The sequence below is a fragment of the Calidris pugnax genome, unplaced genomic scaffold, assembly GCF_001431845.1.
Source record: "Calidris pugnax isolate Ruff unplaced genomic scaffold, ASM143184v1 scaffold13, whole genome shotgun sequence".
NCBI classification, from domain to species: domain Eukaryota; kingdom Metazoa; phylum Chordata; class Aves; order Charadriiformes; family Scolopacidae; genus Calidris; species Calidris pugnax.
Window position 1 is genome coordinate 16,868,228 of NW_015090810.1, and position 11,701 is coordinate 16,879,928.

The window sequence follows — 11,701 nt, forward strand, 5'->3', positions numbered from 1 at the left end:
AGCCACAAATCACCTTTGTTTCCTGTAGGTTAGGGCATTTTTGCCTTCTTGAGGTATAAGGGAGGCTTTAATCTGAAATGCTATTTAAGAATCTTGAGGGAGAGGGGGAGAGTATCAATTACCACTTCAAAGGATCATCTAGATTCATAGGAAACATCTTTAACATTTGCTTTACCTAGGATGTGCATTTAGCTCATCTCTATTTTCCTTTTAAATTTGTTTGTAAATCGATGAGATATTTTTCTTAGAAATAGAGGAAATTACTTAAGAATGTTATCTTCTATAATTTCCAGATTTCTTGTTAAAAAAATGTATCTCCTTCATGATTTTTAAACAAATGGGTAATTTCAGTTGATGTGAGTTAACTCACTAGTTGAAAAACTAGGTATGGAAGACCAATAAGAAGGTCTCAGTTGAAAATAAAAACTCTTTCTTTTTTATTGTTTCTTTTTTTTTTTTTTTAATGCTTTGCTTCAGACAAGTAAGAAAGGGAAGTCTCAGCATATTTACACAATTTAGGCCTGGAAAGATTCTTTTTTCCCCTTTGAAATCTTACTGTGTACTCATTTTCCTGGTATGATGGATCCGACTCTTGTTGTCCGTGTTGAGCTCTTAGCCAAAAGACAAAATATTCCTGGAAGGTCACTGCATTTGGGAGTGACTTGAGTCACGTTAATATCCACTGTTCCCGATGAACGTGTTGGCAGTCTTGTAGCATCAGGCATTGAAGGCAAATGAAAAAATGGGAGACTATTTTTGTTACTGTGGTAATAATGAACTGGGTTATTTTAGTTTCACAAAGGAGTTTTGTAAGTTGGCCCTCATAAGAAATTAAAACGCACTGAGCAAGAGATGAAAAATGGAATTTATTTTAGTTTCATAGTTTTATTTTACTGTTGCTGGAAAAGAAAAATAGCTTTTCTGAAATACCTTGATATTTTGAGTCTTCTTGTTTTCCAGCTTTGTGGAGGATTATGTAGGTTTCAATCTATGTTGAAAAATAAGATGAAGTGGAGAGAGGATAAAAATAACCAAACCTTTCTAAAATTCCTGAGCTAAATCTGTGATCAAGTTGTCTCAAAATCACTGTAGCAGGAAAAGGAGGGAGGCAAGGAGTAGCATTTAGCAGCAGGCCTGAAGCGAGTTCCATAAAGGTATGATCCAAATTTGTCATCAAAGCCTTTCAGAGATGCCTGTACTTCCTGCTGTCATTTCAGTACTTGCAGTTAGTTGCTCGTGTCAGCAGAGGAGCTGCATGGCTCTGAAACAACTGCATGGTTTTGGAACCTACCTTTCTTACTTGGGAAGGATGAATACATCTAGCAGAAATGTTGCTAGGTATCCTGCCATATGGGCTCTTGTAGGCCTTTTCCATCGAGCTTCCTGCTCCTCTCGCTACTGTGATTAGTATAAAGGAGACGCTAATGCCTCTTGATAGTGGAACTTGCTCTGAGCAGGAGTGGAGAGTGTTGACAATGCTGACAGTGATATTAATGCTAGCAGTCTAATAACTGCTGTCATCCATTAAGCTATGTTAAAAAGAAGAACACTTGGGAGCAAGTAGCAAAGCAAACTAAATATAATATTTGAAGTTTGAGAAGAAGAAAAAATATATATGGTATTAATTGCAAAGGGCAAAACTACCAACTCGGGTGAAACCTGCTTCAGGTTGCACTGTGGGTTGTCATCCAACTTGAAGCAAGTTACTGGATTGTTTTTTAAATGGGAGGTTTCAAGTAGAAAATAGCTATTTATTTAGATTGGGGAAATGCGTGCTAACTAAAGAAAAGTAAATTACTTTCTAGTTGCATTGTTTATTTTGTTTTTACTTCTAGAGTGGTGAGTCCAGGATGATCTCTCATTTTCATTATACGACGTGGCCAGACTTTGGAGTTCCTGAATCCCCAGCTTCATTCCTGAACTTCCTGTTTAAAGTCAGAGAGTCTGGTTCGCTGAGTCCGGAGCACGGCCCTGCGGTGGTTCACTGCAGCGCGGGGATAGGACGCTCGGGCACCTTCTCATTAGTAGACACTTGTCTTGTTCTGGTAAGTGTTTGCTCATTTTCTCTGTCACCCTTTCCTTCTCCTGACGCTCTGCCTCCTTTCCCAATATGGGCTTTTTGGTCAAAAAGCTTTAAAATTATTTAAGTTAATGACATGCCAGTGAAAACTTTTAATTAAGACTTCATGCTTTTTTTTTCTTCACATATTTCGGTGGTTTAAAAACACAGCTCTTGAAATACATTTAAAAATCCATTGTGAAGTACATTACATGTTTTCAAAGCTTCCTGGAAAGTAAATAGTAAGGATTGTATTCCTTTTATACAAGGTGGGCTTAGGAAAGGTTGGGGTTGGGTTTTTTTGTTGTGGTTTTTTTTTTGGTTGTTTTTTTTAATAATGCAAGCTTAAAGTTAAGCTTGTGTACGTACATATTGAGTTTTCTTAATATATATAAGTCTTTTTCTCTAAACATGGAGTATCTCACAGGTCTGACAGGCACCTTTTCTTAAGGTTGCTGAAAATCGGTATCTGCACTAGGATGAGAACTTGGGTATGTCCCTAGACCTCCTGTAGTGTGTAACGGAGGATGGTGTAGATTTTCCCTGGCTGCGTGGCACTCTGGGAGGTGGGGCTTGGTAGCCAGTTACAGTACCACGTGAATGAGTAGATTATTTGCTTGCTTGGTGAACTGCATCATCTATAATTGCTCATGACTTGGGTGAACTTTAAATGTTAAAAAAATATTTAAATTCCTCTTAAAATTTTTCTTGGATTTTTTTTTTAATTTTTCTTTAAATTTTCTTGGATTCATAAGCCTGGATACAGGCTTTTTCTCCTTGGCAGTGCTTGGAAATAGTGAGAAGTACAGCACAGGATTAGGTGAAATAATGTTTCATTTAAGTTATAAGACACATGTCTCCTGGTTTGGTGAGGTCCTCTCAACTTATTTTTAATTTTTCCTTCAGGTTTTTTTTTTCTGAGTTTTGAAAAACATAGGTGTATGTTTTGATGCAAGAATACTTCCATCATACATATATTAGACAAATTAAAGTGAACGTGACAAGTGCAGAGATGTGGTTAAAAACACCCCATGAATGTAGTGTCAGGACAAGTGTGTGCATTGCTTGGATTAGTAAACATCTGCCAGATCCAGTCATTCTCAATTACTGTTCCATTCAGGAGCAGTAGGAAATACTGCTCTATGGTTCTGATTCCTATAGTCCCATTTCAAAGTACAAATACATGATAAAATCCAGCCTATCTAAATTCCTTGATTTTAAGACTTAGTATTAGGTACTGGTTTATTTGGTTAATATGTGATCATTGATTTGTACATAATAAGCTTTCATTAGTTGGTTTACTTTTTTTCCTGTAAAACAATTTACAATTTAGAAATAATTTGAAGATGTTATATTTGTATATAACTAATAGAAACATAATATGATAAAATTAATTTTTAGATTGAATTTTATGACTGATTTTTATTTGTATTTATTTTTTATATGTTGTCTGTGAGTAGCAATGACACTCTCGATGCAACTTTCTTTACAGATGGAAAAAAAAGACCCATTTTCTGTAGATATTAAGAAAGTATTACTGGATATGAGAAAATACCGAATGGGACTTATTCAGACTCCTGATCAACTAAGATTTTCATATATGGCTGTAATAGAAGGAGCAAAATTTATAATGGGGGATTCAACTATACAGGTAAATGTTTAGTTCCATGTTATTTGACCGTGAACAGTAGTTAATTGTTCTGTTAACTACTGTTTTTAACTACTAACAGTAGTTAAAAATGAGCTCCAAACTATTTTAAAACCTGTAACTTCATGGGGTTTAAATAATTTGCCTTCTTCATTAGATGCCTAGAAGGTATCAGAGGTTATCTGATCAGCGCCTTCTGTCAGCTAACCGTTTCATTCTGTGTGTTTGTTCCCTCTTAGATAAAACATAAGAATATAAAAATAACGTGTCTGTACAAATGCTTAAGGAAAAAAAAAAAGTTAAATCGATATCTTCAATACTGAAAAGCAGAAGTAATGCCCAGTATCCCTTTGAAAAGGTAGCAAGGATCTTTTTGGTCTTTGCTATATATTTCCCTAACAACAAAGTTGCCTGATGCTACAGATTTATTAGTGAAGTTGCTTCTCCCTCCCGCCCCCCAGTATCCTTTAAAATTTGTGTTACACTTAGTAGAATTTAGCCAAATATAATGAATTTTGGGGCAAACAGATTATCAAATTTCATTATTTTATCAGTGTACCTTGCAGATGCAACAGTAGCTATAGTTCTTTTAAACAGCTGGGGCTTGGTGGGAGGGAGGAGAGGCTGTGAAACGGACTTACTTCTGCTTTCATATGTTAGGGCTTTTTAATTTTGTTGATTTCTTAAAATCATGAATGAAGCAGATAAGCTAAAAGACACTTCCTCTTTTCTGTGATTCTGTTAGTTGTCAGATTCCTCTCTTTGACAAATGTTTTTTGACTTGCTAAGTAAATAAAGAAGTAATTTTGCACAAGGACTAATCAACACCTAGGCAGTGTGCTGCTAGTCTGCCACCTGCGCCATATGCCTAGAAGACTGCATGATTCACCCTAGCACTAATGGCAATTTAGCCTCTTCATTTCCTGGAAGCTATTTCTGGTGGTATGAGGGTATTCTCTCTAATAATTTTTCTGCTTTGTTTTTTAAAAAAGCCATACTTCAGACCGTGAGCAGCTCTGCTTCCTACACTTCAACCATCTAGATCCCAGGATTTCTTGTTTCTGGATACAAGGGAACACTGTCAACTCAGAATACTGCAAGTGTGTTATTTCTTCAGGCTTAGAGGATGCCTAAGGCGACACACTTCTCATTTGTGCTTTTTTTCTTGTTATGATTATTCAGATGATCTTTCTTAAACCGGTCTTTTCTGCAGCGTGGGCAGTTGTCCTGGTGCTTTCCTCTTTAAGCCTCAAGGTCATGTGCAGAAAATCAATCGACAGTGCTTAATAGGAGTATTTCTCCTTTCAAGGTCAGCTAGATCTTTTTTTCTTTTTCCCCATATGGAACAGCTGTACTGTCCAGAGCGTGAGAGGCGTTTACTTCTCTCTGCTAGTGACGGGGAGGGCAGAAAGTCATTGAACACTTCTCTAACACAACATTACCCAAATGGTCATTTCTGTTATCTCCATGGATTTTAGAAGTCAGACAAACTTGTGTGTGCAGACAAACACAACGTATACTTGAACCTTTACTTGCAGCTGGTGGCTGCAACTGCAATGCTTATATCAGCGGGTGAGGAGTCTCTTCCCTTCGTTTAGCACCGATGGGATTTCTGCTTGTGACCAAAGGAAGGGTCCTACGCTCCCCCGGGTTGCCCTGAAGCCCTGCAGGGGCCTGTGGTTGGTGTGCTGCTGCTACACAGTGCTGTAGCTGAAGCAATTACTTGCTACTTAATTATACTATAGCACTGCACTATATAAAATGAGTGAGGTGGAACAAGATTGAGGTTTTCATTTCTATAAAATTCCTTTGTAATAAAGATAGATTAACACTGCTTCAAAACATAGTAGAATAACCTACCTTCACTCCTTCAGAAAAATGTGTTAAAATGAGTGGTCTCTGGAAAACAAAGGCATGACTTTGAAAGGACAAAGAAGGTTGAATTCCTTAGATCCGCAGATGTGTTTTGCAGGCAGAGAACAAGAATATTCTAATTTTTAGTGAAACTTGTGAATCCATAAAACTGTATCCGAAATTCACCTGCTTCTGTCAACTGCACATCTTAATGTGCCTTTCCCTTGTGTCCATTCGTTCCCAGAGGCAATACAGGCTCTGAGTCTTAGCTCCTTACACGGACATTTTGGTTATAATTTTAAGAATGATTGTATTTCTTAAATCAAACCGTCACTTGTGTCCTCCAGACGCAATTTCACAAGATGCAGTGTGGTACTTCAGTTCCTGAGATAGCTTTTTGTTGTTCTTTTTCTATAAAGTTTCAGGTGCTAACATAAAATGGCAAAGGTAATTTAGTGAAACAGTCCTCCTTGTCGGTCTGCTCCAAGTTGAACACTATTTTACCACTCCTGCCACTCACATACTCTTGTCATAGATATTTTAACTTAAAACTACCAGCTATTTGAGCTATCGTTATTACACGTTTAAAACCAAATTCTTGATGGGAAATTCCTTCCATTTCACAAGAGTAGCAAAATTGTCTCTGATTTCAGTTGTGCCTGGGTGGCTTATCATTCCAGATGGAATCAGTATGTATCTTAGCCAGCAAGTCACTTATGGACACCAGCATGTCTTCCAAAAGGCCTTTTTCTGTGACAGTGAGGTGGAGCTGCTAGGTGGATTTCCAGTTGTTAGTGGCTGTTTCTTTTGGGGTTGTTTTTTGTTTTAGACAAAACAAAGAAAACCTCTGAAAGTGAAGTCTCTTGAGCATGAAGACTCCCTTTGTGACTTTCAGATCTATACTGGAAGCTCCTCTGAGATGGAGGAGTTAATTTATTGTTAAAGCTGATTAGCAGATTCTGCCAGCTGTTAATTTGTAAGTAACTACCATTTTTTGACATCAGTCTTTGAATTTGTTGTTTAATTTAGAGCAGCAGTCTTGAATTCATTCGACAAACAAGAATCTAACAATCATTTTGTAAAGAGTCAGTGGTCAGTTCATCTTTCTTATTATAGACATGTAGAAGGAACTGATATTTATTTTTTTTGCCCCCCTGAGGTATTCTGTATCTTTGCAGGCTGGCCTGTGCAAGAAAAGAACTGATTCTCTTCTAGGAGCGATTCTTTTCCTTCCTGTTACATTTCTAGGTGATTTTTTTGCATGAAATTTTGTTGCAAGAACGCCTTCAGAGTATTCATCATTAGGACAGTTACCCATGAGGACGGAGATCTAGCAAACCAGTTTCACTTCTGTTCTCTTGGGTTTTTTCTTCATCTCATTTCAGATTAATTCTCGGAACAAGGAAACTATCTGTTTTATGACGCAGTAGATCTCTGGGCTCATGGTCCACTAGGTGAAATAGTAGACCACAACTTTGGCATAGATTTTTATTTTATTTTTTTTTTTCCTGTTGGGATTGCAAGTTTCTCCAGTTCTCTCTTTTTAGGCAGTTCTTGGTCCTTCTGTGTTTGGAGCCGTGACAGGTAACAGCACTGTGTAGGCCTCTAGAGGGAGATGGAAGGTGCTGAGCCGTGTAGGACTATGCAAGCTGTTTTCTCATTGTGGGAGCTACTCTGGACAGTACAAACAACGCAGTCAGTACAGTAGCTTCATCCTGGAGAAATATAAAAAGGGATCATTGTTGGAGAACATCTTCATCGAACCTTATTTCATCATCTAGCTACTTTTCTTTTTTTTTTCTTGAGCTAGCAGTTCCTTTAATCTACTTCAGTGGCTTTTCTGTGCAAAGACATCTTGATCAGAGAGGGCTTTCAGTGTTAGTGGAATGTTTGAAATATGTTCTCCTTGTTTGCAGAAACGGTGGAAGGAGCTCTCTAAGGAGGACCAAGCGCCAAGTTCTGAGCAGTCTCCTCCACACCCAACCAAAATAACCACAGAGAAGTACAATGGGAACAGCATAGGCCTGGAGAACAAAGATCAAATGGAGAAAGTAAATACTGACCTGTCCACAAAAGGTCAAGATGTGACAGATGGAAACATTGAAAGGTAGGCAAAATGAGGAGACTGTTTAGAAGGCAGATACAGTCTTCTGAGAGGCTGAAAGAAGTATGCTTTTCTTATCATAAAAAACCTTCAAGATCTTTCTTCAGTAGAGGAAAAGGACAGGTGGTATTTGAGTGTCTGGTTTAATTATTTTTTAAATACAGCTTCAATTGTTCCTTGTAATAAACCTGTATTGTTTAAAGGTCAAGAGAAGAAAAATTGTCTCTAATTGAAGCAGCTAAACCTCACACTTGAAAGCCTTTTCCGACAGACTTCCTGTGAACTCTGTTGTGCAGTGTGAATTAGGTCCTAAAAGTGCCCAAAATAATTCGATACTGATTTTTAAATACAATGCTGACTTTTGTTTGTAAAAATATATGTCAGAAGCACAAAATTTTTATGACCTACCAATTTCTCTATGATGATGGCAGTTGTGTCACTGCAGCCATACGGTGCCTTCCACTCATATTAAGCCTGCCACTGTGAATACATCTCTGTGGTTTAGCTGTGCCGCGTGAACTTCCCTTTAAAGTTTCTCCTCCTGATGAGCAGTAATGCCTCAGCTGTGAGCTGCTGTGTTGGGAATTGCCAAATTGCTGTCTGGATTTGCTGTGCCCTGAGGCAGCGCGTCCCTTGTGCCTGCGCAGGGAGGGTGGATGCGTGGCCAGAGAGCTGCCTCCAGCCCAGCTGCAGTGTGTGGGAGCAGGGTCTGTCCCACAGGGCTGCAGTTCGGTCTGGATGGACTGCAGTTCCCAAATAACCCATGGCTCACTCTGAGTGCCCTGAGGAGTTCATCTTTCCATGTCTTTATCAGTGTTTTAAGAGTGGTTGACAGTGATTCTGTAGATGTTTGAAGGAGCCCCTTGCAAGCAGGAGCTGGGGTATGGGTGCGAGCGTGGTGTCTGTATGCTAGGACTTGGACAGTCAAAGCGGGGTTTGTGCCAGAGTTAGGCTTTCTTAGAGATTGGGAGGGTACTTTTGGAGACAAGAATTACAGGACAGCCCCGATAGTGTAACAACACACTGATATTTTTTTTTAGCCTGTGTCCTCGATCAGAATCGATTTAGAGCCTAGGATGAGCACTGTTTGATTTTCACACAGACGTGGGTAGGTTGGGATCAATGGGTCAGTGAGGCTGGTGCCAACTCTGCAGTTGGAGGCACACGCTTAAATATTGTGAATGTTTGCACACAGTGTCTGACATGGCATAGAAAGTAACCTCTGTGCAAAACAACCTCAGCCAATGAATGAGGCACTGGTGGGGTGGAAGACTAAGCTCTGATAATTAAGCTAATTCTGTTCATTAATAAACACGTAGGTCAGGGACCACTTATATCTTTATATATGTCATTTACTTATTTCTTGGGGCTTCACTGATCTGAAACTCGCCGCAGCAAGGTTGTTAAAACAGAATAAAGATTGCTTGCTTGGTTTATTTTATATACTGCTGCCATATGCTACTGGTGGGTTACTTAACTATTGGGATTGTGTTGGAAAGAGTTTGTTCTAATATTTAACAGCCTTTTTCTCTGTTCTACAGTGTAATATTTACCTTTTATATTTTTTTCTTTAAGTACTGTCCGAAAACGACTGCGAGAGGATAGGAAAGCTAACACAGCACAGAAGCTGCAGCAGATGAAGCAGAAGCTAAATGAGACTGAAAGAAAAAGAAAAAGGTGGTTATATTGGAAACCTATTCTCACTAAGATTGGGTTTGGTACACTCATTTTAGTTGGCGCTTATTCTTGCTGGAAAATGTATTTTCAACAACATTCCTTGTAAGTAAACAGTAAGCCTGTCTATTCCAGCAGCTAAGTTTGCTGCAAGTTAATGATTAGGGGTGTAACTTTAAGCAGTAAGCTCCTTACACCCAGGATGGGTGCAGACTGTTACATACAATAGAGAAGTGTTGTAAACTTGATCCCATGTCAACATCTCAGGACTTTCCACTGCAGGTACTTAAAAAAATGAACTGCTGCCCCCAACACACTTATGGTTTTTTGTTTATATGAGCAGGTACAAACTTGCTGCAACTGTTTATCTGTTTATACACTTTTTAAAATGGTGTTGTACCGGATCTCAAGCAAACCCTGAATCACAGAGGTTTAGCTTCTGAAGGCTATCTCGATTTAAATTTACATGCCTGACATAAGCAATAAACGGTGTTGTATCATTTACATTATTAATGCAAAGAAGTTATCCTTAAATGTGTGTAATGTGTAATGTACTAGTGACATGGACATAAACATTTTATATTCTTATGACCTAGGATAAATATATTTTATAATTGCATATTTAATCTTTTTGTAGTTCACTGTACTTTTAAAAGCTCAGTTTGTACAAATTTCTGACCAAAAAGAATTTGATTTTGAAACGAAATGTAATTATAATTTGTGCATGAAAATAATGGTGCAACCATTCCCCCATATTTTGACTCTCAAATTTATGATAAGAGCAGCTAGGGGTCTGATGAAGCACTTACCAATTTCTACTCTGTTAATTTGCATTCCTTATTTATTTTTTGTAGTTTTCATTATTTAAGTGAGGCTTGGAAATTTGATTATTTTTTTCTTAAGGCTTTTGAGAACTTAGCCCCCACTGAAAAGCATACTGTTAAGTTGATTCATGTATTCAGACTTCAACTACTGTTTGAAGGCCAACATTGTTAAAGTTCTGACATTCCATTAAATGTGAAACATAATGTTTTGTGTGTCTATAGATTTTAATTGCTAGAAAGAATAAAAGTCATTCATCAGTAATAGCTATAGAAAGCGCACATCAAAGGAAGCTATAGTTGGACTTCAAGGGTGGTTGTAACAGAAAACAAATGTTGCTAGTGTCCTCTCGTACCCCGTATGCTCAGCTGCATGAGCTGCTTCCGTACCTTCACAAAGTCCAGAATTGCTTTTCAGGTTCTCCAGCACTGTATCAGAGAAGCATGACTTAAAACCCGTAATGACTATTGTTTTGGGAATATCCTGCTATAGTCGCTTTAAAATTTTATTCCATTAGTTGGATGATAACACTTCCTAAATAGTCATTCAACAAATATCACTTTCAGTCCTGTAAATTCTCTTTGAATGCAGAAACGGTGTGTGGCTGTATGTAGCTTGCTGTCATTCAAGTTGAGACCTAATAATTTGTAGTATTGGACTGCACTTTGAAACCTGGATTTTATTTATTCAAGCATTGCCTTGTTGGGTGACTTCAGAGAAGTCGTTGTTTGCCCTCCATTTTCCTACCTTGGGTGTTTTCTGTTGGGTGTGGGAGCTTGGGGGCGGTATTTTTTCTTTTCTGGTTTCTCCCCCTACACTTCCTTTTGTCCTTTGGTAACACATTTCTTGGATGTACTGCTGAAAAATACTAAAAGAGCCTTTGCTCCTTATCCAAAGAAATTAACTTGAAAGGTTTCCAGTTCGTTCAGGCTTTAGTAGTAACATGCCAGGCACGGGGCCCAAGTAGCCTGACATTTACTACGCAAAGCTGAGTTGAGTTTACTCTTTGAAATGCTCATTTCACAATAGCTAATACTATTTTGGACTAGGCTGTTTATATAGTAAATAAATGCTTAAGGGTCCAGATAAGGAAAACAAGTGTAGTTTCTTGGAACATGCAGTTCTGAATTTGGGAAACTGCATGTCAGTAGAACAAGATCATTTGTCCCGTGGCATTACTGAAGAACTATGCAGCTCTATTAGCAGAATGACCTGCTGATTGCTGTGACACAGTATAGGCAGGCAGTTTACGTATTTTAAGACATTTCATAATTGTTACAACCGCAGTAACTCAGCCAACAGGAGGCTTGGCAAAATATTCTTTTTTTTTTTTTTTTTCTTTAAATTGGGAAGACAGTTTATTCAGTGTCAGCTATAACTCATAGTAGGTGTAAATGTCTGTGCCTTATAAAAGATATTTTGGTTATGGAAGAACACATGGAATGTACTTAAATGCTTTTGTAACAGAAATAGTCCAGATTTTATTCTAAATACTTAAAGGAAAAAGCGCAGGCAAAACCATACTGTCACTTAGCACCTT

General features: G+C 38.1%; 1 protein-coding gene across 2 annotated transcripts in view; it reads left to right on the forward strand.

The window, feature by feature from the left end:
- Window positions 1–11,701, forward strand: part of PTPN2 (protein tyrosine phosphatase, non-receptor type 2) — a 32,585-nt gene that overhangs the window by 16,586 nt on the left and 4,298 nt on the right. Inside the window, exons 6-9 of one of the 2 annotated variants that reach the window (XM_014938598.1) lie at window positions 1,836–2,045; window positions 3,552–3,710; window positions 7,478–7,668; window positions 9,241–9,444. In XM_014938598.1, coding sequence (XP_014794084.1) covers window positions 1,836–2,045; window positions 3,552–3,710; window positions 7,478–7,668; window positions 9,241–9,444 — 764 coding nt within the window. The remainder of the gene's footprint in view (window positions 1–1,835; window positions 2,046–3,551; window positions 3,711–7,477; window positions 7,669–9,240; window positions 9,445–11,701) is intronic. The other variant, XM_014938599.1, reaches the window with a different exon arrangement.